The 27,322-nt window shown below is 40.4% G+C and overlaps 2 protein-coding genes across 4 annotated transcripts in view; both read right to left on the bottom strand.

Moving 5' to 3' along the window:
- ryr2a (ryanodine receptor 2a (cardiac)) overlaps positions 1-411 on the bottom strand; it is a 136,653-nt gene extending 136,242 nt beyond the window's left edge. Inside the window, exon 1 of the mRNA XM_019892584.1 lies at positions 282-411. Within this exon, the coding sequence (XP_019748143.1) occupies positions 282-326 (45 nt within the window). The 5' untranslated portion in view covers positions 327-411. The remainder of the gene's footprint in view (positions 1-281) is intronic.
- A 378-nt stretch (positions 412-789) lies between these two features.
- mtr (5-methyltetrahydrofolate-homocysteine methyltransferase) lies at positions 790-27,208 on the bottom strand. Of its 3 annotated transcripts, XM_019892609.1 has the most exons (33): positions 27,093-27,208; positions 26,236-26,447; positions 26,039-26,128; positions 21,489-21,558; positions 21,309-21,401; positions 21,040-21,146; positions 20,055-20,114; positions 19,768-19,862; positions 18,511-18,611; positions 17,445-17,506; positions 16,721-16,788; positions 15,944-16,023; positions 14,942-15,054; positions 14,157-14,297; positions 13,833-14,018; positions 12,772-12,951; positions 12,059-12,175; positions 10,740-10,880; positions 10,567-10,656; positions 10,167-10,319; positions 9,532-9,639; positions 9,182-9,282; positions 7,733-7,800; positions 7,441-7,561; positions 7,280-7,361; positions 6,146-6,244; positions 5,903-5,978; positions 5,267-5,422; positions 4,964-5,163; positions 4,668-4,868; positions 3,881-4,073; positions 2,834-2,946; positions 790-1,286 (listed from the first exon to the last, which is right to left on the bottom strand). In XM_019892609.1, exons 1-33 carry the CDS (start codon positions 27,136-27,138, stop codon positions 1,197-1,199), a joined length of 3,813 nt encoding a protein of 1,270 aa, XP_019748168.1. In that variant the 5' UTR covers positions 27,139-27,208; the 3' UTR covers positions 790-1,196. The 3 variants fall into 3 exon arrangements, with proteins under 3 accessions (XP_019748168.1, XP_019748169.1, XP_019748170.1); XM_019892610.1 differs by lacking the exons at positions 26,039-26,128; positions 26,236-26,447; positions 27,093-27,208 and adding an exon at positions 24,745-24,854; XM_019892611.1 differs by lacking the exons at positions 20,055-20,114; positions 21,040-21,146; positions 21,309-21,401; ... (2 more) ...; positions 26,236-26,447; positions 27,093-27,208 and adding an exon at positions 19,977-20,050.
- Between the last annotated feature and the right edge of the window lie 114 nt (positions 27,209-27,322).

The following is a 27,322-nucleotide window of genomic DNA, read 5'->3' as shown; positions in this document are numbered from 1 at the left end:
CGTCGCCCCCCCCCCCCCCGCCAATCCACACGAGCCCATAAAAGCCGACTCAATTCTCCTTCACGATGCGCACTGCTGACACCCCCCCCCCCTCCATCGTTCCTCCACCTGCCACCCATCATCTGCGCACATGAGGCACACTCGCGAGACGAACGACGTGTCGGTGGGAGCTGTCATGCTCAATGCGGTAATCTGGCTGCTCTTCCCCGCACGCACGCCCACCGTCAAAGTGTCACGTCACACACGCTTGATGTCTTCTCGTCACCATCGAAATGACTTACAGTTCGCAGGAATTGAATTTCGTCCTCGCCTTCTCCGTCAGCCATGGTTTGCTCTCGCTTGGGGAGCCTCGAGCTTGCCGCAGGTTGTGGGAAGTTATGGTGGGTTAGTGTCGGTGTGCGCGCGCATGTACGGCTCACAGAGCGAAAAGGATGGGACTCGCCTCATTGGTGTGCGCGCACAAAGTGGGAGGAGCTGCACAGGTATGGGAGGAAATTGTTTGGCTCCCTCTGGCGGCAGTGCTCGGTATTAAAACCGAACAAGAGGCGGTCTTGAATAAAGTCGATTTTTCAGCTTCCAATGTTTTGGTCTGGATCAAAACTAAACTACGAAACCCTGGACTTTAATTTTCATTGATCTTTTTGAGACATTAGCGGACTACAATGTTGTTGTGCTGACATTCTTGTATGTGTTTGTTTTGTGTGCAATTGTAATTGTGTGGGATGTTGTCCTTTCTTGAAGCATGTTTGTTGTGAAAACAACACAAGAAATGGTTTTGGGATTCAGGAAGACAGAACATACTCAAACGTTTATTACTTATTAAAAAAACAAACTGTGCCACATCAATATAATTTATTTCTGTTCATTATCGCCATTCTGAAACCACAGGTTTAGAGAATCCAGTCAAATTTATTTATATAGCCCTGAAAAGCAGTACAATCAAGTCCAAGTATCATTCAAACAGAGGTTATCAACTGAGTTCAATGAAATATGTAAAATTAACCCTTGGTAACACCTTAAACATTTTATTCACATTTCAATCCTTACTATACTCTGTAACATTTTGAGCAACACCGTCAAACCTTTGACGCATAGCTCCGATTTGCAAATGACATTGATGATGGAGGCCTTGGTGCGAACAAAATAATACGAAAGCAATTTGTTAAGGTCACTTTCACTGGCCGTGTGGTGCGGTTCTACACATCACTGTCGTAACCAAGGATGGGAGCCAGCCACTTTTCAATCTCCTCTACGCGCATCTTTTTCCTTTTGGAATAATCCTCCACCTGATGAAGAACACAAGGAAATGTAAAATGTTAGGGGAGAGTTTCTTCAGCATGTGGAGTGCAATGTTGGTCACCTATAAGGGACATACAAAGAGTGTGTTCTGAAGGTATCCACATTTTACATTACCAATGCTTGTCTTATTCCAAAATTGATGGGTTCTTTGCACATAACATTTTGACGCCACGTCCATTGCAGAATATACAGGTTACCCTTTTCGGGTTTTGACCAATATGATTGCAGTGTAATAAAAATCACTGCAGAATATGTAAAAAAAATTTTTTTTTTTTTCAAACAATAGAGGAACATTGTGGTGTTCTGATGTGGACGTCGACATCCAAAACCAGCTGCGTTTTAAGCTATAGCAGATTTCCCAGCGATGATGAATTCACCCAGAATAACGTGTATTGCTATGTTTTTCAAACACAAGCTTTGCTGGATACCGCAGTTGCATGAAAACATTAAATCAATAGGAGAAATAGACCCTTTCAAGAAAGATTCTCCAGAAACTAAAAAAATGAATTCTCCATTTGGACTACAAAGATTCACCGAATCCGATGACAACATTTGTGTGTATAAAACTGTATTTTCCACACTATAAGGCGCTTCGGAGTAGAAGGCACACGTTCAACGAATGGCCTATTTTAAAACTGTTTTCATATAAGGCGCACAGAATAGAAGCTACACCAGTGGCTGAGGTTGCGTTATGCATCCACTAGATGGAGCTACGCTACAGGTAATACAATACAATACAACTTGATTTATATCACGTTTTCATAACGGCTGCAGCTGTAACAATGCGCTTTACATTTAAAATACTACATCCAAGAAATCAGAATATTGATCCATATATAAGGCGCATCGGATTGTAAAGCGCACCAACGGCTTTTGAGAAGATTCAATGCTTTTAGGTTTTATTTTGTTTTGGTTTGGTTTTTTGACATATCATATTATTACAAAGTAAATATTTTCATTTTAAATGGCTAGAAATGTTCAAAACGCATTCCCACAGGTAGCAATATCTGGGAATGATCATGAGCATATTGATTACCTATGTCGAATGTAACCACAAAGGTTAGGAAGAATATTGACATACCTTTGTATCTGTTGATGTCAGAAGAGACATACAGGACATTAAAGCATTTCTGTAATTTGCTGCTTGGTGCTTTTTTAGGTGGACTTACAAGCTTGCTGTGTGACACCCGAGGTGGTCAGTTTAGACAAGTCCTGTCAACACCATGTATGGAATAACACACTTAAAAAAAAAACAACAACAACAACAAAACAGAAAATGGTGAGCTGTATTTCAGTAACGCGGGAGATTATATGCTTAGTGACCATTGCTTTCAAAGGTCCATGTAAAAAGTATTGGACTGAGTAGGTAAGTATGTTTGATTTCTCTGTTTCTTCTTTTTTGGGGGGATATTTTTAATTTATTACATTTGATATTTTTATTTATTATTATTATAAAATATCTATTTTTTTTTTAATTGTTATTTTTATTATTTTTAATGTGAGTTGCACGTTTCAGCTGCTTTTCAAAACCTGCCTGCTCCTTGGTGATCTTCCCAACGGCAAAGTATGATGCCTCGGGGTTGGAGAAATAAAGGCCAGAGACTGCGGCAGCGGGCGTCATTGCCAGTGACTCTGTCAAGGCAATACCTGGACACATAGACAATTTACATTTAATTATACTCCTTGCACACACACACACACACACGTGACCAGACTCATCCTTTTTAAGTGTTTGCTAAGTAGTAGATACTGCACTCTGAGGGACTTAACACGCCAAGAAAAAAAAAATGACTTGAGTCCTGCACACAAACATTTGTGTCGGTAAAACCACGAAGGTATAAACGATTGTTTAAAGATTGTTTCATTTGTTTTCAAATCCTTCAATCCTCTAAGTCTATGAGAGAAAACAGATTTGACAGTGAGCGCGCACATTTTGGAGATGCTCCAACCAGAATGCAAATCTGGCATGAAGATGCGCAAATGCACCCGGGCCAGAAAAGTGATATTTTTTTGCTGCATAGCTGCACCACGACAGATCAATTGCACTTCCTTGCTCGGCGGTTCTTGTCCTGTCTCATCGTATTTATAACTCATTACAGGGTGCCTTTCCAGTCCACACACAGTGATGCCTTGTTAGTTTCTGTTGTTTTTTTTTTTTCTTTTAAAAAAAAAAAAACTCCAATGGTCCGGCAGCCCAGTGGTTGACTGGTTAGGGCGTGATTCATCTTAGGATTCTACATGAAATAAAATGGCTCTAAGATGTTTTGGGAAGGGCAGCAAGGTGGTGCGTGGGTTTACTCCAGGTACTCCGGTTTCCTCCCATATTCCAAAAACATGCATGACAGGTTAATGGAACACTCCAAATTGTCCCAAGGTGTGAGTGTGAGCATTGATGTTTGTTCATTTATGTGTGCCCTGTGATTGGCAGGCAACCAGTTCAGGGTGTGCCCCGCCTTCTGCTCGAAGACAGCTGGGATAGGCTCCAGCAGGCCGCGCGACCCTTATGAGGATAAGCGGATCAGAGAATGGATGGATGGATCCCATAGTCCATCAAAAAAATTTTTCAATTGCATAATCTTACCAATGCTCTCCTGTATACCGGCAAGGTTCCACATTGCAATCTTCTCAGTGTGATCAGGCTGGCTCGGGTAGCCAGGGGCTGGTCTGATGCCCTGATAACAAGCCCGGTGTAGGTCTGAGGCCTGCAGAGACTCATCGCCACAGTAGCCCCACAGTTCCTTGCGCACACGAACGTGTAACTCTTCTGCAAATGCCTGGCGAAAATAAAGAGAAGAAGCTCATGCTCCACTTGGTTGCACTTGCTGTACATTCCTCGAAAGGTGCTTTCAAAGGGGTCTCTTGAGAGTGATGAGCTATTATTACCTACTTGGCCGACTTAAGTATTTTCAGTTTTATCTGCAGGTCCATTTTAGCATGAGTGTTTTTTATACGCTGTTCCAAACAACTTGGCCATTGACGACCTTATTGCGTCAACATCTGACATTTGAATGTTTGCTGTTGAATGTGCTATTGACTTTCGTTTCCAGTTGGGAGTGAATTTTCACTCTGTGAATGAGTCATTCTCATTTTTAAATGGCATTCCAAAAACAAATCCACTATTGTTGAGTCTATTCTACACGCCTTATAATGCAGTGCGCCCTGTATATGAAAACACTTTTAAAAAAGGCCATTCATTGAAGGTGCGCCTTATACTCCGAAGTGCCTTATAAATGCGGAAAATACGGTAAATAGTTTGCAAAAACACTATTTACCCAAATTTTCAACTGAACTTGGAAAACATCACATAAAAAGCCAAATGGACTCATGTAAATACACTGCGGTGACGAGCAGTACAATCGGTCCTTCACCTCTGCCAGTCGATCCGCCAAAGCTTTGACCATAATACTGCTGTAGTCATCTCCCTCAGCCTGGAATTGCTGACTCAGTTCCTCAGCCCCAAACACCCCCACGGCAAATACTCCAACGTAGTCAGCCAAGCCGCTGTCTATGGGCGCCACAAAGTCAGCCAAGCACAGGTAGGGTTCTGAACGTCCACTATCCTTTTCCACCTGAAGCGGAGAAACATAATGGTTGGTCAGACTTCAGAATCACCTTCTTCTTGACCTAATATCTTTGACAAGACCTTGTTCATATTTTCTCTCACCTGTTGCCGTAAACCGTGCAATACTGAGATTGGCTGGGAATCTCTTTGCACTGTTTCGTCATTAGTGTACATGTTGATGTCGTCGCCATTACTCTGGGCGCGCCAGAACCCAACCAGTCCTCGCCCCGTCAGACTTGAGTTAGCAATCATTTGGTCAAGCAGCCGCTGGGCATCATCAAAAACTTTGCGGGCCTCCGATCCTACAAGGACAAAACATCAATAAGATTTGTTATATTCATCCAGCTTTTCAGAACGTGTGCGAATAAAAATAAATAAACAACTAAACAAAATACAAATACATACCAACAGTCTTGTCGTTGAAGATCTTAGGGTAACCTCGATTAGGATATTTCCCCCTGAGCTGCCAGACATCAAAGAAAGGCTTCCAATCAATGAAATCGACCAGTTTGGTCAGGTCGTATGGATCAAACACACGGGTGCCTAAGAACTGAGGTCTCACTGAAAGATAAATGAAAATGATTTTTACCCTGAATACTAGTTGCTTTTGAAGTAGCTGCTGTGCGGCGCCTACTCTTGAGACTGACAATAAATTGAATTACAGTTTTTTTTTTTTTTCCAGAAGCATCGGAATAACCATATTATCCCAATATTTGTTTAGACAAAGCCAATTGTGGGAACCCGAAGCTCCTTAAGTTCCTTCATTCAAATAAACATTGCAACATTTTGGTCGTTTTTTTTTGGAGGAGGGGTAGCCAGAACGAATTAATGAAATTTCCTTTCATTTCAATGAGAAAAGATGATTTGGGTCATGAATGTTTTAAGTTACGAGCATCGTCATGGAACAAACTGAAGTCCTATTTCAAAGTACCACTTTATTAGATTCAGGTGAGACAATGTATGCAGCCACTCTTTTTCCCTAATAAAAAACGTGCTAAATTGTGGAATGTTTATGAACAAGCATACTGAAAGACAACCTACCTGGCTTAGTCGCTGATAGCCAGTCAATATGAAGAGCTTTTTCTCTAGCTTGGGACAGAGAGAGAAAACGGCGATCCTGAAAAGAAAAAAAAAAAAGTAGCATCGAGAGAGGCAAGCCAGTTCCATTATTTAAACACAGTAGAAATATGTAATCTGTGAAATATAAAAATTACTAAAATTACAGGACAACTCATTTGTGTGTCCCGGTAAAGCAACTTTCGATCTAATGTTGCTTTGCCATACCTTCAAGGAGTCGTAATGCTCCTGTCTTATCTCTTCATATTCCTCCTTTAGGTCTTCAAAGTAGTCCTCTCTTGAGCTATCATCCAGAAGCTGAGAGCACTGGCAGACAATCAAGAAAAATCCAATTACCGTATTTTCCACACTATAAGGTTCACCTAAAAGCATTCCATTTTCTCAAAAGCCGACAATGCGTCCTATAATCTGATGCGCCTTACATATGGTGTTCGTTAGTCTCTTTATATTCCCCATTGAGTCGTTTCCCTGTTTGTCTTCTGATGCCATCTAGTGGTGATTATTAGCAGGAACCAATTTTAATGTAAAAGGGTTCTGACCGACACTCACTGACGTGCAATCGCGAACACGCACTCAAACAGACAACTACATTGTCAGCCCTGTGCAGCTAATATGAAACCAAGATAATACCAAAAGCAGTTAGTTAATTACTGACTAAACAAAGCAAGGAGACAAGCAAGACTTCGAAGGATACTTCGCCCCTTGTGGATGTGAGCCCACGAGGTTTGTGTGCTTTTTTTGTCGAATCAATTGTCTTCATAACTTTGGTCTTTCATTTATTGTTTTGTAATGCCATTTGTATGTATATGTTTCATGTCCGTGTTTGTGACCAGTTCTCATAGCTTTGTTACAGCAGCAGCGGTTGTGAAGGTCCTCTATAAATAAAGCTGTATTGTATTGTATTCCCTTTAGCATAGCACCATCTAGTGGATGCATAGCACAACCGTAGCCACTAATGTAGCTTCTATTCAATGCGCCTTATAATGCAGTGCGCCCTTTATATGAAAATGGTTTTAAAATAGGTCATTCACTGAAAAAGTGTTTTATAATCCGAAGCGCCTAAAAGTGTAGACAATACGTGTTTCCTTTGCAGACCCCTCAAAAAAGGGTGATCTGTTTTTAACACCAAAAATATCTTTGTACTGACAGCTATGGCTCATGCAGGTGTGGACTGTATCACAGCCCCTGCCAGGTACTGAATATATCTGACAAATCACCCATACTGACTAAAATCTAGACTGGCTTCGCATTTGCTTTGGATGACAAAGGAGTAAGAGCTACTGTACATATGCTAGAAAGAGTGTGTGTCAGCAAAGCTTGTGCTACAGTCGACATCCTTACCACCACCACACTCCGAGATGCATCCAGAACATGGATAACAGGAGAGGTGTAACGCGGGGCAATCTTCACTGCTGTGTGAGTCCTATCAAAAAGAAATCCTCACTAATAATCTCATGTGGCCAGTGAAAGGTAAAACGGACATTGCAGAGTGTTTGGATTACTTGGATGTGGTGGCTCCACCGATTAGCAATGGTGTTGCCATTCCGAGTCTCTCCATCTCTTTGGCCACATGGATCATCTCATCGAGAGAAGGGGTGATCAGACCGGACAAACCAATAATATCTGCAAGAATCCAAACGTTCGATTCGTTTTTGAGAGTTAATTATACACACACGCTTAACTGTGTAAACATTGTTCAGAATGGAATTGATGGGAGAGCTCTCATGCTTTTCGCACTTGTCAAACCTCAGGAATGAATTCTAAGCATGAGGTGAAATGATTTGTTTATTGTACCTGCTTTTTGTTGGATGGCCTCTCTGAGAATCTTATCACAAGGAACCATCACACCTAAGTCAACCACTCTGAAATACAAATAGCATGCACAATGCAAAGAAAGGACCGATGAACGATTTGAAATGAACCCACATTATTGGTAAATTATTCATATACACGCAGGAAGTTGATGGTTTGTTCAAAGGGTAATAATAAATAATAACCAAATGTCACATGTGTCTGTTTTTTTGGGGGGTTTTTTTTGTGCATATGTATTACACTACAAATGTTTCATATCATCAAGTCAATTTTCATATCACGCAAAGTCAACTTATTTCAATACAAAATTATGGTTTTACTTATCAGGGTAAAAAAAAAAAAATCTAAACTGGTCCAATGTGGAAAAAGTAGACAGCATGTGAATATCCTGCCAGTCGGTAGTTCGTGCACTGACAGTATTTCTCAGTTGTTAAAACAAACAAAAAAAACAACCCTATTGTCTCAAACAAATGCTCAGAGTCTAAAACCCACTGAGTCAATTAGTCGCCGTTTTTTGGAAACCTTAAGCAAGAGTAAAACGTGGTCGGGTAAGAGCGGGGCAGAAGAGACAGACAAAGTCTCAACAACCACCACTCTATACAAAGTGCTGTACATGGAGCAAAGATAAGTCGTACCACAACAAACGATAAAAACAATAAATTACAAAGAATGAAGACAGTAAAAAGCACAAAAACTGTCAAACTACAATAAAGTCTCATGCTCAGTCAAAAGCTAAAGAATAAAATTGACTTTTGAGAAGAGTTTTAAAGACGGACAATGAGGGGCTGTGTCTCACATTTAGTGGGAGGCACGTGCATAGGGGTGGGGCGAGACCATTTAAATCACCGAATCTTGAAAAGAACTTTAAGAGCCAATGAAGAGATTGCCAGAGAAGGAGTTTATGTGCTCCCTCGTACGAGTACCAGTCAAGAGGCGATCAGCAGCATTTTGGACCAACTGGAGATGCATGATGGAGGATTGGCTGACTCCAAAACAAAGAGAATTACAGTAATCCAGCCGGGATATGATGAAGGCATGAATGACCGTTTCAAGGTGCCTTTGAGAAAGGAGAGGCTTGACTTTAGCCAGCAGCCTAAGATGAAAGAAGCTGGATTTTACAACAGCGCCAATTTTAAGTCACTAGTTTTTTTTCATTTTGTACATGTTTTAAGTGTACATTAGTGTACACAAAAAGGTGTTTCAACACATCCATTTTCAATGTTGTTGGTGTCTTAGTACAAAGGCAAGTTGCTGCAACAAGCACGGACGGACTCACAACTGGAAGTGTATAGATAATAAAAATCCTAATCATAATAATGTGGTGCCAGGATGGGATGAGAGACAGTTCACCTTGTCATAGTTTTGCCATATTCTAAGGGTTCTATTTATCATTTCAGAGGGGGAAAAAAAAAAAAAAAAAAAAAGCTTTACCGGTAGTTGTTGCAACCCAGGACGACACCCACAATGTTCTTGCCAATATCATGGACATCGCCCTTCACTGTAGCGAGAATGACGGTGCCTTGATAAGGATTCTGCAAACAAAGGGGGTGAAATAAGAAAAGTCCCAGTGAAAACAAAAGAAAATACACCGATAACCTTTGATAAGCTTTCAACTTTTCGGACAGGTACGAATGCACTGCATCCACCAGGTTTGCCAATTTTACTGTATTAACCCTTTCATGCATCCTGTAACCCGATAACATGATAAGGTGTCCACTGTAGCAACCGCTGTCCCTGAAAGAGTTGAATAAAGAAAATATTTTGTTGATACAGGTACTAACTATGTCTTGAGCTGACCCAGACAAAGATATCATCTCCTTTCTCTCTTTCTCCATGAAGGGGATGAGATGGCCCACCGCCTTCTTCATAACACGAGCTGACTTAATGACCTGCAAACATGCAACGAGGGTTATTCATTAAAACTAAGTTAACGGAGCGAGGAAGAATCATCACGTCGTTTCACAAACGGGGGAACATATTTGAATTTTTCTTTTGAATCGATTGTATCCATGTTATCAAGACATGAGTAATGTTGTAATTGTGTACAAACGGCATGCCTCATTGCTAATAGTGGATTGCATTACGCTCTGACGAACGCCATTAGTACGTTTCCATAACTATACAAGAGGGTTATCTTGTGTCACACAATTGTTATTTTTTTCTTAGTTTTAGGGTCATATTCAAATTGTCAGAAAAGCAGAAAGAAACAGTGGCCTTGAAGCCAACTGCAGATCCTTTTTAGTCCAGCTGACCTAAGAGAACCAGGAAGAAAATACACTAGATTTACACACAATGTAAGCTAGACTAAAAAAAAATAAAAAACATTGCAAAAATACTTCTAATCATGGAATAGAAACTACACAGCAGCTGCCGTAAATTGTTGGAGTGCAAAAATCCACAATTTGGGTTTTCGTACCTGTGGCAGGAACATCTTGCCAGCGCCAAACAGATCTCCGACCACCTTCATGCCATTCATTAAAGGACCCTCAATGATGTGAAGGGGGCGGCTGTAGCGATCGGCATTTGTCCGACATTCTTCCACATCTTGTACCACGTGCGTTTCTATTCCCTGACATCAGCATACCGGGAAACGTGAAGTACAGAAGAAAAAGAAAAACAAAGAAATCACATGACAACAGCTTCCTCAGGAAATGGATGAATGGATGACGAATACATGAAACAAAAACATATCTGAGGTTGCTGTGACATTTGGCGCTTGGCGATTTTTTTTTCTGTGTGGAACTTCAGTCGCAAACGTTAACATTACAATGAAAGGCAATGTGATAATACTGATGGTCAAGAAACAGGAGCCTTACCTTGATGAGGGCGTACGCCAGCCTCTCTTCCGCACTTTTTTCCCTCCACTTGTCTGTTTGAACAACTTTTTTCCCTCCCTTCACATTGTTCTGTCAACATGAATACAAATGACAACGTGAGACCCATAATGAAAGTAACGGGAAGATCACGTATTATTCCGGTGGAAATGTACTTGTGCATAGGCCAGAAGTTTCTCTGTAGCGTCGACGTCTTTGTTCCAGATCAGGTTTTCACACAGGAGCAGTAGTTCTTTATCAATATCATCATACACAGGTAGATTTCCAGCATTCACTATTCCCATATCCATCCCGTCCTGAGAAAACACGAAGCATTATGACACCCCACCAGTGCGATACACATTACTTTTGGGGGGGATGCGGAATCAGCCCAAAATGAAATTTGAAACTATCGAGTATCAGTATTGATTCCTGGGTACCGGGAATCGGAACCGAACCAGTTCATATGTGAAAGGTGCACGTCAATTATGGGGGTTGGAGGGATTTTGTCTTCGTCTTCTCCGGTAATGACCACTGACCCCTAATTTGGTAGAAACGTGGACCGGTGAAAGATGTTTTATCAGGTTGGCTTGACATGGGGAAGCACTTTAATCCATACTTAATGTACATCCTTTCCGATTATTTTATTCCTTAAAAATTTATTTCTATACTGTCCTTCCAGGTAGGCTGCCTGTAGATTTTAACCGGGCTAACCATTCATATTTATTATTTCCTCAATCCTCACGAAGTCACTAGTTTTGACTCGTTGAGTGTGCTTCTGTCCAACCATCCTTTCTTCTGTTCGTGTCAAGAACGCCCACTCAGCAATTTCTCAAACTGGTTTACAATGAAATTTGACTGTACCTCAGTCAAAAAAAAATAAAATAAAATAAAAAAAAAAATCACGAGTGGTCCTCTCCTGCTCCGTTGTGAAGAACAGTTAATTAAAAAAAAAAAAAAAAAAGCCTTTTGTTTAAGGGATCTCACATGTCTGATGAAAATAGCTGGATTGATCTAACAATCAATGGGGCACATAATTCAGCATTAACAATAACATTATCATGATTTAAAAGTAATCCATGAGATTACATGTTACTGGAAAAAAGTCATGCTTGTTACTTATACCGTTACTTGTCTTCCATCTCCGCACACCATTTCGCACAAAATTCGATCTTGGTAAAGTATGGCTGTATACAACGCATACGCAATCAGAAATCAGCCCTTTGCAAAGTCTTTCTGAATTCCAAATAAAAATGTAAAATATGCAGCGCTTTTATTTTGAAAGCGCTGCTTTCATTTTGACGTGCATGTGTGGACAGTGGAAATGAGCAAGAGCAAACACTTGCGTCAATGTCGAGTTGCCAACTTTAGATAGCTCGTTAGCTAGCTAGCTATCTGTGACGTAAGGCACCTAGCTAGCTAGCTAGCTAGCTAGGTGGATAGACAGATAGATCAATAGATAGATAGATAGATATGCTCGGAAGCAGTAATTTACCTTTATAGCATGATAAAGAAATGCTCCATGCATAGCTTCTCGGATGGCCTCCATTCCCCTGAAGGAGAAAGACAGGTTGGAGAGACCTCCACTCACCCTGGCTCTTGGTAATGTCTCCTACACACGTACACAAATAAACACAATATGGATGATCTGTTATTCAAATGGGGCACACTGTATGGGTGGTAACGGTGAATCACAATAAAACTGCAAACGCATGACCAAACTTAAAAGTTCAATCCGTTTGGTTATCAAGACATCACGTTGCCCAACGTCACAGGAGCACGTCCCTTCAAATGGGTGCTTTGACAAGCCAATAATCTCAAACACATGCATAAGTGAGCAATATCAGGTCAAGTCAAGTACAACTTTATTGTCAAATGTGCAGTATGTGCAACATACAGCACAAATGAAATTTCTTCCCTCTCAAACAGACAACAAGACAACAAGAGGAGCCGCTGCGGGTGCCCGCTTAGTTCCAAACAAGATGAACATGACGGAATATCCCTCCTAATTCCCAGACTTGAATCCAAAAGAGTACTTGCTGGGTGGAAAAAAAAAAGCTGTTCCTGAGTTTTCATTTTGACGACATCATGTGTTCAGTATAAATTAGTCTTTTTGTTTTGGGAATGACTCGACGATGGTCAGTGTCATACAGTATATCAAGTATGCCGAATACAGACAAAGTTGCTTGTTTTCTGAGTGTGTAATACCTTAATAATTTTGGTGGCCCTGATGTAATTGACAGCGTAGTCGTTGTGTTCCTCCATGCCAGTCCCGATTGTCAGGATATTGGGGTCAAAGATGATGTCGTTGGGATTGAACCCAATTTTGCGAACCAGAAGGTTATAAGCGCGGGTGCAGATCTCCACTTTGCGGGCTCTATCTGTAGCCTGAAGAGAACAGCGCACGCTCAGTCATCTTGCACAGCGCATATGTGTGTGTGTGTGTGTGTGTGTGTGTGTGTGTGTGTGTGTGTGTGTGTGTGTGTGTGTGTGTGTTTGTGAGGTGGCTGATTTCTGGGGCCATATACTATGCTAAGGACTGGTCATTTCCATTCTCTGATCCGCTCATTCTCACGTGGGTCGCGGGTGTGCAGGAGCCTATCCCAGCTGTCTTCGGGAAGGTAGGCGGGGTACACCCCGAAGTGGTTGCCAGCCAATGGCAGGGCACACATAGACAAACAACCATTCACACTCATAATCACACCTAGGGACAACCTAAAATGCATGTCTGTGGTATGTGGGGGCAGAAACCGGAATACCCGGAGAAAACCCATGCAGGCACGGAAAGTAAATGCAAGCAGATTTTTTTTACAGGGCTGGCATTAATGGAAAGACACATTTCTGACTACGAGAGTGTCATTATTATTTTCATAAAAATAATTATTTTATCATTAAATAATTTCAAAATAATAATAATTATTATTTAAAATAAAACTTAAAAACGCACACACTCAACAGCAATGATGATGATAATAGTAAAAATGCTACTTTTTTTTGCAGATGAAAAAGGGTTATTCCAGGGGCAAGTAAATATCTATTACTACAAATGGGATAGATATTATTGAAAATGAATATGAATTGCATTTTCCCGAGAAAAAAAAAAAGACGTGTTTTTCTTTCTTTTCTTCATGAGAAATGGACCATCTTGAGGCTATAGACCCTTTAAGGTTATGTAAAGAACAACGTGTCAAAGGACAGTACACCAAAGGTGCTCTGCATACATTTTTAACTGTATGTTTGACATTGTCGATGCCATTTTGTGCTCTCACCTGGCCTTCCTCGTCAAAGGCCATGACCACCACAGCAGCGCCGTAGCGCTTCACAGTTAACGCCCTGAGCAGGAACTCCTGCTCGCCTTCCTTCAAACTTATGCTGTTGACGATACATTTCCCCTGGCAGCATTTCAGACCGGCTTCAATCACTGCAAAGTTCGATGAGTCAATACACAGAGGAACCTTGGGGATGACAAGAGGACAGTTGGAAAAAGGCAACTAACTATCAATTGGATACGACTAGGATCGTTGAAGAAAGTTTATTGTCATAGAAGAACCCAAAAAAAATTGTAAAATAACTGTAAAGAGAAAATTGATTACCCGCGCAATGTCTGGCTCAGAAGCAATAAAATTACAAAATCGAGCCATTGCCGTTGGACCTTCCAGCATTCCCTCATCCATGTTGACGTCGAGGATTTGGGCTCCCATCTCCACTTGTGCCTTCGCAACGCTTAAGGCATCCTAAAAATGAGAAATGGAAATCAACTCAGACACATGTTTTTTTTCTTTTTTTATACTCTACATCACTGGTGTCAAACTCAAGGCCCGGGGGCCAAATCTAGCCCGCCATACCATTTTATGTGGCCCGAAAAAGCAAACTCTTCGTTGTTAGCCGTATTGCTTTCTGTTTGATTTATTAGCATGACAAATATATTGGATTAATCACACTGGAGTCAGAAAACCATTCTGGGTCCAGTTTATAAATTGGTCTTGAAGTTCCTGTTTTTTTTTTTTGCGTGCAGTTTTTTAGCTCATAACCACTTGTTTTTTTTTTTCTCCTTTCTTTCTCTAGACTTCCCCCTGGATACTTTTTATAATGGTAAGTCTTTATTACGGTATTCTTTTTTAGATACAGTTGGTTGAGGCCCTTTTTTTTCCTCAACATTTTTTGTTAACTCCTGACAATAACGTGACCATGGCCCGCTAATTAGCACAATACTGCAATTAGCAACAAGGAAGATGCCTTCCATCTTCGCTGATGAATACCACAAATTCCAGAAAATGGCAGTGCCGTTGACGATGAAATTACATCAACAAGGAGTGATCGTCGAGGATCGTGGGCCTCAGAGATTGCACATAAACACAAGATGTGGCCTTGGTCTCACCTCATAATTTCCAGCCATAATCATCTTGGCAAATTTGCGTGACCCAGACACATTGCAACGCTCACCAATGTTTACAAAGTTGGTGTAAGGGCCTATCTTGAATGGTTCCAGACCTAGAATCACATAGATACACCAATAAATAACGAGGTTGCTACTTGTTCGATTAGACAGATGAAGAAATAAATGAATAAAAATTTGAATAAAAATACACAGAAAAAAAAACAATTAAATGGACTTGGGACAGCGACAAATGCATTTTTGAAAATACAAATCAATATCAGATCAAATCACATATCATACTGTATTGGATGTAACTATTTTGTACTGCATCAAAGCAGATAATGAATTACAGGAGCATTATAGTAGTAGTAGTAGTAGTAGAAGTATAGAGTACTGAAGTACCGAACAGCAGTGAAGACTTCCTGATATTGTGGGCAAATTTTTTGAAAATACAAATCAATATCAGATCAAATCACGTATCATACTGTATTATTGTGGGCAAAATGGCAGCTGCTGGCCAATCATGAAAAACAACTTGCTGCTATTATAATGTGTTCGAGTTAAGTAAACAAAATACGTTATGGAACACTACCAGCACAAATACTAAGTCACCATCTCGTGTTATCTCACAGAGCAGGAAGTCTTCCGTCCCGCCAAAATAAAACGCCACAGTCAGGCTGAACGATTTAGCATTTTAGGATCGAAGTCGCGATTCCAGACATAGCGACCTTTTTTGTGCAGCGCTCCTGACTGACCCACAATCTGTTGTAGTAACACCCTCCCACTAAACTCACCAATCATGACAGGTCACGCGCACCAATCTACTTCGAGACGCCAAATTAGGGGGGAATATTACATGCGGCGCTGAAGCTACAAGCTGCGCTTGCTAGCTGGCGCAACTCAGCTACACATTCTCCTCCCGTGTCCAGATCCTCAAAGTAACCATTTCACGGCCCTTACATACTACTTGAGATATTTCCACCCAGCAAGTGGCTGAATCACCTGAGAGCAGCAAGTAGTCTTGAAAAATGTCCTCCGCAGGAACTCTAGGTTGGCACTCTTTGACTGCTTCTGAGATGGCTCTGTGTGAGGACAAAAGATGAGAGTAATAAAAAGTAAAATTATGGGTATTTTACTAATATTTTACTCTTGGGGTCACCAACATGGTGCCCACTGGTTAGCACGTCGACCTCATAGTGCAGAGGTACAGAGTTCGATTGGCCTTCCTGTGTGGAGTTTGCATGTTCTACACGTGCCTGGGTGGGTTTTCTCTGGGTACTCCGGTTTCCTCCCACATCCCAAATAAACATGCATGGCAGGCGAATGGAACACTCGAAATTCGCCCTCGATGTGATTGTGAGCGCGAATGATTGTTGGTCGATGTGTGCCCTGCGATTGGCTGGCGACCAGTTCAAGGTGTACCCTGCCTACTGCCTGAAGACAGATGGGATAGGCTCCAGCACACCCCCGTGACCCTTGTGAGGATAAGCGGATCAGAAAATGGATGGATGAATAAACTTTATTGATATGACAAATGGCATGGAATCAAAAGTGGTTAAAAACCTGAAAAAAAAATTGAATTTGGGTCATTTTTGAGCACGTTTTAACGCGTGTCATTTATTTACGAACGAAAAAATCTGGGAAAAAAAATCCCCACTGATTTATACATTACGTGTCCGGGAGGTAGTGATTTTAGAAGCCCGGATAGGTTAAGTGAGAGAAATGTCGGGAAGAAAATGCCTGGCTGAAACGAAATCAAATCACACAAATCATGCTGACCTGATGTGTGCCGGAGTGGTGCCGCAACAGCCTCCTACAATATTCACGAGTCCGTCCAATGCAAACTCCTGAAGGCAGCAAAATGAGTTAGCAGTCAAGAATTTGTCAGCAAGGGACTGTTGAAACATTTGGCACATTTGATTCGAAGGGCAGACGAGTAAATTGTAAGAGAAGGCTGATACCTTTGCTTGCTTTTAATTCAGATTTTCATTGAAAAATCAACTTTTTTAAACTTTAGCCATGTTAAAATGCAATTTCCTCACCAAAAACACCCCCAAAGAGACATTTTCCTCCATTCGCCCATCTCTGAGGCATTCCCGCGAATTCCTGCTCTCAAAACGCCAGCTCGGCCAAATCCTCCACCTTATCCCTACGATCCGTGATCCTTTACGTCAAATATGGGTGGGACTTCGGTTATACCGTTTTGTTTACACGGAAACTGTTAAAATACGAGTCCACTTTCTATGACCGTTCCAGATTTTAACAATGTGGCAAGCCCTTTTGTTGCAGTTTAGAAGAGAAAGTTAGTCACGTTTGGTCCAAAGATGTTTGGACCGCATGACCCGGACGCTTCATGGAAGCAAGTTTCATATCACTCACTGTCAAAAAACTGCGATCTATTTCACCAACATTTACGCGAGCGTCTCTACATCCCAACTTGAACTGCTGCAAGTATCAGAACAATTGCCCTAATATTTTGGATTTGATGAGCATTTTATATTACCTTTAAGTTGGAGGCCGTGACTGCAGGGGTTTCATCATAAGCCCCAAACGTGTTGGGAAGACCTTACAGTAAAACCAAATAGTAATAGCATTAGACGATGACACACAGACACCCTGCTCATAACCGATCAGCAAATAGGGCGGCGTTCGTGTGTGGAGCCTTTTTTATTTTTATTTTTTGCGGCAAAACTCCAGCACATTACCGCGACGTACGTATGAAGAATCAATGGTCAATAAGTTGCGCAATTCACATTCGATGTTGCAGCTTCGAGCTGTCTTTTTCATCAATGCATGAGCCGCTAAACACACTTTGGGTATACGTCAGCCGGCTTGCGATGTTAATTTCTCAACACAGAGCTATTCTTTTGGGGCTCAAGGTAAACACAATCAAAGTTTGAACACTTCCAAAACTTGTACAAGTGGAAAGAATATTTGGCTTATTCCTCGGTGGCTGCTCTAAGATCATGAGGACCCGACTGTATTGTTATTTTGTATGATAAAGTGTAAAATGCTCAAGTGAAGGTGTACAAATGCTTTTTTTTTTTTTAAATTTAATACCTGGTGGTTTTAGTTTAAAACAACTAAAAACAGAGACTGAAAAAAAAAAGTTGTGAATTTAAGAAGTAAAGACTGTTGATTATATGTGGGGGGGGGGGGATCAATTGGTCGTTCATCGAGAAGTCTAATGTATTAAAATTTTGTTTATCCAAATACAAAATAATTTTTCGGAATTTAATAGAATACTGCAGCCCGAGATTCAACCTCTCAATGATATTGTTGTATTTTCATCCCTTAAAAAAAACCCTTGCTTTAAATCCCTGGGATTTACCTGCAAGTAATTGCGCCTCAAAATTTGTAATTTGCTCATCAAATGAAGTTCATCAACTAGCAAAATTGTTCTTCAAAGAAAAAAAGTCATTTCGAGCCTTGACTTTCAATAAGATGATTCATAAATGATGAAATGACACAAAATAAATACTGCATGCATGACTCAACAGCACATAAATGCCAAATTTGTTTTGTTTTTTTTCTGGTCTTAACTCTAAAATGTCGTGTTGAATTTTTACCTGCATTGGGGTAACAGATTACAAAAGCAGTGGTACTCTTTCCTATAGCCTCAATGAAAGGTCTCATCTCTGTTGCCCCTAAGGCACAGTTGAGGCCGATACTGAGGAACAACACAAGAACAAAATAATTAAGAAACTGGAGGTAACAAATGAAAATGTGTAATACTAGTATTTTGAAGCAAAATCACAATAACTGCTGTCAAAAAAAAATAATCGATATCTATTTAAATTATTAGGTGTCTGCTGACCAAAATACCGTATTTTCCGCGCTTTGGAGTATAAGGCGCACTGTCAATGAATGGCCTCGCTGAAAACGGTTTTCATATATAGGGCACACCACTTTACAGGGCGCAGAGAATAGAAGCTACAATAGTGGCTGTGGTTGCGTTAGGCATCCACTAGATGGAGCTACGCTAAAGGGAATACAATACAATACAATACAGCTTTATTTATATCGCGCTTTCACAACCATAACAGCTGTAACAAAGCGCTTTACAGATCATTTAAAATACTACATCCAAGAAATGCGAATATTGATCCGTATATAAGGTGCATCGGATTATATCGGCTTTTGAGAAAATTGAATGCTTTTAGGTGCGCCTGATAGTGTGGAAAATATGTTATGTAAAACAGGAGCTGCTTGGAGCTCTACTTCCGTTCACACTCAACGGTTTTCCTTTCAAATGATGATCCACGGGTTGTCAAAAGGGTTGTGGTCAGAGTTGGTTTCTCCTCGATCCGTCACAGCTAAAACCTCACCGGTTATTTTTGGCAGAGTGCAAAGTTTGAAGGGGCGACGTGTGACACTCGAGATTTTTATGAAGTCGTTCATGCCCTTTGCCGTTATGCGCGTTTTGTCTTTACTGTTATGTGAGAAGTGGATTTTAGTCGGACATCACGACTTTCACCGTCAATAAGTATTGCCTTTACTTTGAATGCTTAAAATTTTAAATCATTGAAATATCTACAGTATATTTATTTACTGTGGTCCTATTTGTCACGCTCGCAAAATCTGTACTCGCCATCAGGCCAGTTGTATATCAGGCGGGATAAGAGCCAGTGTGACGTATTACACGATCATTTTTCAACTTTGGGATATTTTGACGTCAGACATGTTAAAACTATTTTAAATTGTGACCAAACAAATCGCATATTCTGCTTTTTATTAATTTTCCTGAGTTTCATTTGCAAAAACTATTTAACATAAAACCTATATATGGTAGTTGTTATTTGTGTTTCGAGCTACATGCAACTTACCATAATGGTTTCGCGTGTGAGACACTCACAACAAAGGCATCGCCTGTTTGACCAGACAGAGTACGCCCGCTCCTGTCAACAATGGTTCCTGATATCTACACAGAGAAGAACACAAAACTAATTTTAAAATATATATATTTAGGGGGACTCAGGCACAATATCAATTAATTTCATTCAGACATTAAGAATTGACTTCAAGAGCAAACTACCTGTCGTGATGAGCATTGACCCTCACGCATACAGTCGAGAGGTCAGATGGAATAAATTGAAAAATACAATAGACCTACAAAGAGAGGTTTCCTTTCGTAGCTCTTCTCAAACAGCAGATCAATGGCGAACAGTGCTGCCTGCAGAAGGAAGCATAAGTTGGAGACATCAAGAGTGGATGTAAAAGTCCGCACCCCCCCCCCGCCCCCCGTTGAAAGGATTGTGTGATGTTGAAGAAAAAAAAGTTTGAAGATTTGAAGATGTCTGACAACCTGTGCATACTAAAATATTGTAATGGGGCGCGATCAAAACCTGGTTGCATAAATACGCACACCCTCAAGTTTGACAGTTTAACGTCAGTAAATTAAGTTTTCATTTTTAGGTTCATATTGGGGCAGAGGGGTGTCAAATTCATTTTTGTCTCGGGACAGATTTTAGCTAGTTTCCCTTGGCGAGTCGTGATGACTGAAACCCTATAAAGAAGTCAAGAATAACGGTTTATTCACCTATTGTTTAAGTTACTGTAATGAGGGGTTTGGTCACAAGAAAATGCTTACAGTATCACTCTTATTTATTACAAATGAGAGCTTGGAATTTTGGTAGCGATTTTAGCAAGCATCATGAAAGTTGCCATCTTTGATTTGCTTTCACGAGCCAAATAAAATGATCTGGTGGGCCAGATCTGGCCCCCGAGCCTTGAGTTTGACATTTGTGTATTAGGGGATCCGAATGGATAATCCATCTGCTCTCATTTTATTTTTCCATGCCGTATTGTCCCAATCCAGGGATTAAAATTTAAATTAACTCCCACTATGAGGAAATCCCACGAGATTCCCGAAAAAAATGTCAACCTCTAATTCACCCAAAATCTTTTTTTGCGAGGAGTGCGTTGTGACATTCATTCACAGGGAAATTCCAACTGTGCCGCACAACAACTTTCTTCATGCTGTTTCCACCTAACGTGATAATTGAACACCAAAAAGTGTATCGTAGGCTCTCGGGTTGTTTGTGGTTGTGCTCAGTGTAGCGTGAATTGATTCTTGTTCAACTACTGACAGGTACTACCTTGGCATTGGCTGTGTCGAAGATGGTTTCAACCAAAATTATGTCTGCTCCTCCATCCAACAGACCTCTGACTTGCTCCAAATAGGCTTCAACTAGCTCATCAAAAGCTGTTAAAAAGACACATTCGTAAAAAAATATATAGGTAATTAAATCAAAAATGCTTGTTAGTGATTGTACGATATGGGTCATTACAAATCGAAAGTACCGGTAAGTCTTCAGCAGCATGAAAATCAAGTTCAAAGAGCAAAGCACATCGAGGGGTAACTTACTGATGTTTCGAAAGTCAGGTCTCTCCACAGAGGGTGACACAGACAGTGTTTTATTGGTTGGGCCAACCGCTCCAGCCACGTACCGCTTACGTCCTGACAACGCATACAGAATCACCACGTGACAAAGAGCTGATCGGTATGTTTGTCATCGCTTGCTTCAACAGTACAAATTCGCCAAACCAGTTTGTTTGGTGACATCATCGGCTGCTCTTCTTGCTAGCTCCGCTGATGCTCTGTTAAGACGATAAGCCTGGAAAGGCAGAAAAAAAAAATCATACAATACTGTGGTAACAAAAACAATTTAAACTTGATATCTAGCCCCCCACCCCCTCAAAAAAAGTCATACAAATGCATTTCAAATACTCAATATGAAAATTTAGGGTCATATGAACCCTTTGAGGGCACAGCGGTTATTACAGTGGATGGCTTATCATGTTATCGGGCTACAGGGTATTATTATTGGTGCATGAAAGGGTAAAAATTGCTCTGAAAAATAAGTCAGCGCACAGAACTCAGTCCATTCCTAAAAACATTCACTTAATATGTCAGGGCTGTGAGTATGGCTTTTTTTTTTTTTTTTAGAATCAATTATTGATTATCGATTGATGAATGAACTAGTTATTGTTTATTTGGTATTGTTTGCTGATGTGACAAAAAATAAACACCAATTGGGCAATACCACCTCAGAGGGATTGATGCTGAACCCATCCCAATTTTTAAACTGATTAAATTACTGGTTCGGTCATTGTTTTCAAATGTCTTATTTTGATTAAACAAAAAAAAAAATGTACGCAGTGTATACACAAAACATGGAAAAATAAAAATTAAAAATCGGGAGCCTGCAGGTGGGTTATCATTTTACGGTCACCTAAAGACAAAAGGGGGGTTTAGTTCGACTATTTCTTACATAAGCCTGTTTCCTACCTTAGATTGAATTTCAATGTTTTTGTTCTAATTTCTCATTTTAAAAAACAAGCAAACAAACGGTAGCTTAATGGATCACTCTAAAATTCCCGAGTCCCGAGGTGTGATTGTGAGTGTGAATAGTTGTTGTTCGTCTATGTGTGCCCTGTGATTGGCTGGCAACCAGTTCAGGGTGTCTGCTCGGAGTCAGCTGGGATAGGCTCCAGCATGCCTGCGACCGTCGTGGGGACAAAGCGTTTCAGATAATGGATGGATGGAAGTTGCAGCTGACTACTGGTGTTGACTGAATGGGTGGCAACGTAAAAACATTCACTTAATATGTCAGGGCTGTGAGTATGGCTTTTTTTTTTTTTTTTAGAATCAATTATTGATTATCGATTGATGAATGAACTAGTTATTGTTTATTTGGTATTGTTTGCTGATGTGACAAAAAATAAACACCAATTGGGCAATACCACCTCAGAGGGATTGATGCTGAACCCATCCCAATTTTTAAACTGATTAAATTACTGGTTCGGTCATTGTTTTCAAATGTCTTATTTTGATTAAACAAAAAAAAAATGTACGCAGTGTATACACAAAACATGGAAAAATAAAAATTAAAAATCGGGAGCCTGCAGGTGGGTTATCATTTTACGGTCACCTAAAGACAAAAGGGGGGTTTAGTTCGACTATTTCTTACATAAGCCTGTTTCCTACCTTAGATTGAATTTCAATGTTTTTGTTCTAATTTCTCATTTTAAAAAACAAGCAAACAAACGGTAGCTTAATGGATCACTCTAAAATTCCCGAGTCCCGAGGTGTGATTGTGAGTGTGAATAGTTGTTGTTCGTCTATGTGTGCCCTGTGATTGGCTGGCAACCAGTTCAGGGTGTCTGCTCGGAGTCAGCTGGGATAGGCTCCAGCATGCCTGCGACCGTCGTGAGGACAAAGCGTTTCAGATAATGGATGGATAGAAGTTGCAGCTGACTACTGGTGATGACTGAATGGGTGGCAACAATGGGGAAATACCAGTGTTTTGAGTAAAATGGCTTGCAGCATCATATTGTTTAAAAAAAAAAAAAACTAGCGTATTTTCCGCACTATAAGGTGCTTCGGAGTATAAGGTGCACCGACAATGAACGGCATATTTTAAAACAGTTTTCAGATATAGGGCGCACATATGATAAGGCACATAGAATAGAAGTGACAAAAGTGGTTGCGGTTGCGCGACGCATCCACTAGATGGAGCTACGCTAAAGGGAATTACAATATATAACAGCTAGACCACGGGGCCTCTCTGGTTTGCTACTCTTAATTTGAAAAGAAAAATGTACTGTCCTCTCCATTCAACATGAAACGTTAAAGCCACCAAGTGGCAGAAAAATCTACAACTCAACATTTTACACTCACTTTAACTGTATGGTAATATACCATTTTTAGCGTCAAATAACATTGAGTTATGACAAAATCACTGTGTCAATGAACTGCAAAGATCCAAAGTATGAGGTAAACAATTTCTCCACTTTTCAGTTTATAAAAAAAGAGTTTGAAAAACGTTTTATTTATAAAGTATTTTATTGCACAATTAGAACAGATCTAAACTTTTGTGATTAACTTGCGATTGATCACAAGTTAGCTGTGGATATCTTGCGATGCTGGGATAGGCTCCAGCATGCCTGCGACCGTCGTGAGGACAAAGCGTTTCAGATAATGGATGGATAGAAGTTGCAGCTGACTACTGGTGATGACTGAATGGGTGGCAACAATGGGGAAATACCAGTGTTTTGAGTAAAATGGCTTGCAGCATCATATTGTTTAAAAAAAAAAAAAACTAGCGTATTTTCCGCACTATAAGGTGCTTCGGAGTATAAGGTGCACCTACAATGAACGGCATATTTTAAAACAGTTTTCAGATATAGGGCGCACATATGATAAGGCACATAGAATAGAAGTGACAAAAGTGGTTGCGGTTGCGCGACGCATCCACTAGATGGAGCTACGCTAAAGGGAATTACAATATATAACAGCTAGAACACCGGGCCTCTCTGGTTTGCCACTCTTAATTTGAAAAGAAAAATGTACTGTCCTCTCCATTCAACATGAAAGTTAAAGCCGCCAAGTGGCAGAAAAATCTACAATTCACCGTTTTACACTCACTTTAACTGTATGGTAATATACCTTTTTAGCGTCAAATAACATTGAGTTATGACAAAATCACTGTGTCAATGAACTGCAAAGATACAAAGTACGAGGTAAACAATTTCTCCACTTTTCAGTTTATAAAAAAAGAGTTTGAAAAACGTTTTATTTATAAAGTATTTTATTGCACAATTAGAACAGATCTAAACTTTTGTGATTAACTTGCGATTGATCACAAGTTAGCTGTGGATATCTTGCGATTAATTACGATGAGAATCTTTAATCGACTGATAGCCCGAATTGAAACAACAATGATCATAGTAGATTTTGAAAGGAAAAAAAACCAAACTTTTTAAGACCTCAGGTTGCACTACTCAAACCTTAAACCTACCATGTGTGTCAGTCCATAATCAGCCTGAGCAACAGACGTGCTGCTGAATGTGTTGGTTTCGATTATGTCCGCTCCGGCCAGCAAATATTCCTGCCGTTAAAAAGCAGAGTCCAGGTTAGACACATATTGAAGTTTCACGGATGCATCCACTAGATGGAGCTACACTAAAGGGAATTACAATATATAACAGCTAGAACACCGGGCCTCTCTGGTTTGCCACTCTTAATTTGAAAAGAAAAATGTACTGTCCTCTCCATTCAACATGAAAGTTAAAGCCGCCAAGTGGCAGAAAAATCTACAATTCACCGTTTTACACTCACTTTAACTGTATGGTAATATACCTTTTTAGCGTCAAATAACATTGAGTTATGACAAAATCACTGTGTCAATGAACTGCAAAGATCCAAAGTATGAGGTAAACAATTTCTCCACTTTTCAGTTTATAAAAAAAGAGTTTGAAAAACGTTTTATTTATAAAGTATTTTATTGCACAATTAGAACAGATCTAAACTTTTGTGATTAACTTGCGATTGATCACAAGTTAGCTGTGGATATCTTGCGATTAATTACGATGAGAATCTTTAATCGACTGATAGCCCGAATTGAAACAACAATGATCATAGTAGATTTTGAAAGGAAAAAAAACCAAACTTTTTAAGACCTCAGGTTGCACTACTCAAACCTTAAACCTACCATGTGTGTCAGTCCATAATCAGCCTGAGCAACAGACGTGCTGCTGAATGTGTTGGTTTCGATTATGTCCGCTCCGGCCAGCAAATATTCCTGCCGTTAAAAAGCAGAGTCCAGGTTGGACACATATTGAACTTTTTTTCTTCCTTGGCGTGGCAGCCATACGCTTCAGTAAAGTCAAGTCTATCGTTTTAAAATACCTTGTGAATTTTGTAGATGACATCTGGCTTTGTGATGCTTAGCAGATCATTATTTCCTTTAAGCGGGAATGAATGCTCTTTAAATTCATCCCCCCGGAAATCGTCCTCTTGAAGCTCCTGTTGCTGGATCATGGTTCCCATACCCCCATCCAGGACCATGATCCTTTGCTGCAACAGTGCTCGCAACTCCAACTCAAGAAGACATCTGCTCTCTGGGAATAAAATTGGAAAAAGTCAGATCCAGGAAATATTACAGGCAGAGAATTAAACTTAAATCTTTTATACACCCTGTAACCTGATAACATGATCAGCTGTCTACTGTAGTAACCGCCGTCCCTGAAAGGGTACCGTTAAGGAGACTTTTTTCATCGTATTGGCTGACACTACTCAAACCTTAAACCTACCATGTGTGTCAGTCCATAATCAGCCTGAGCAACAGACGTGCTGCTGAATGTGTTGGTTTCGATTATGTCCGCTCCGGCCAGCAAATATTCCTGCCGTTAAAAAGCAGAGTCCAGGTTGGACACATATTGAACTTTTTTTCTTCCTTGGCGTGGCAGCCATACGCTTCAGTAAAGTCAAGTCTATCGTTTTAAAATACCTTGTGAATTTTGTAGATGACATCTGGCTTTGTGATGCTTAGCAGATCATTATTTCCTTTAAGCGGGAATGAATGCTCTTTAAATTCATCCCCCCGGAAATCGTCCTCTTGAAGCTCCTGTTGCTGGATCATGGTTCCCATACCCCCATCCAGGACCATGATCCTTTGCTGCAACAGTGCTCGCAACTCCAACTCAAGAAGACATCTGCTCTCTGGGAATAAAATTGGAAAAAGTCAGATCCAGGAAATATTACAGGCAGAGAATTAAACTTAAATCTTTTATACACCCTGTAACCTGATAACATGATAAGCTGTCCACTGTAGTAACCGCTGTCCCTGAAAGGGTACCGTTAAGGAGACTTTTTTCATCGTATTGGCTGATATAAATGACTGGTCGTGTATAACAATAGAATAGCTAAAGGGATATGTTCAATGATTTTAATATCAGGGGTGATGACAGTGAAATATGCAGCGTAATTTGCGTCACAACAGACAGTTCTTTTAATATAATTATTTCTAACTCGAAGCGTTTATGTCCATTTAAGTAGTCCGAGTGGTATTCTTTTATTTTGAAGGTGGGTTTCAACAATCGTCGGCGGCTTTTTACCGTAATGCCTAGTGTAAAAGTAATTAGGGGGGTCGGGGGTGGCTGGCTTGATTTCGTCTCCCCGAGTCGGGGCTGGCTTGACCGCAGTCGGTGACTGACGGGAAAAGTACTATCCAAAACTGTGTTGTGTCTGATCACCTCACTCAATTGTCCGCTAAGTTCCACAACTTTTGCACGTGCAAACAGCTGCGTGGCATTGCGTGCTAAAAGCTAATTCTAACGGAAGCTACTGAGTTTCAAATGCAAATACCTGTTTCTGTAGAATACTGGGAGGCGTCGTTCGTCTGAACCATCATTTATAAGAGTCGGAGATGACAGTGGGAGGGTTCGGCGACGAGTATGAAGGCTACTGTACACTAATTTTTTTCCGTAGTTTAACTAACTCCAAGACTTCTATGAAAATTTCCTGTTTAGATATTTCAAAATAAAATAGTATGAGTCCGTCATAGTGTAGAAGACGGTCCGGTTCGTTTTCTCTTG

Source organism: Hippocampus comes, unplaced genomic scaffold (genome assembly GCF_001891065.2).
Source record: "Hippocampus comes isolate QL1 unplaced genomic scaffold, H_comes_QL1_v1.1 scaffold47, whole genome shotgun sequence".
Lineage (NCBI taxonomy): Eukaryota > Metazoa > Chordata > Actinopteri > Syngnathiformes > Syngnathidae > Hippocampus > Hippocampus comes.
The sequence above is the reverse complement of the archived record's forward strand: the minus strand, read 5'-3'. Positions and strand labels throughout refer to the sequence as shown.

Coding starts and splice junctions, on each gene's coding strand:
- mtr (XM_019892609.1), bottom strand. CDS start 27,138: ATGATGGTTCAGACGAACGACGCCTCCCAGTATTCTACAGAAACAG. Junction 9,640..10,166: donor GCAAGATGTTCCTGCCACAG/GTACGAAAACCC, acceptor GCATGTTTGCAG/GTCATTAAGTCAGCTCGTGT. Junction 5,979..6,145: donor AGCATTACGACTCCTTGAAG/GTATGGCAAAGC, acceptor TTTTCTTTTCAG/GATCGCCGTTTTCTCTCTCT.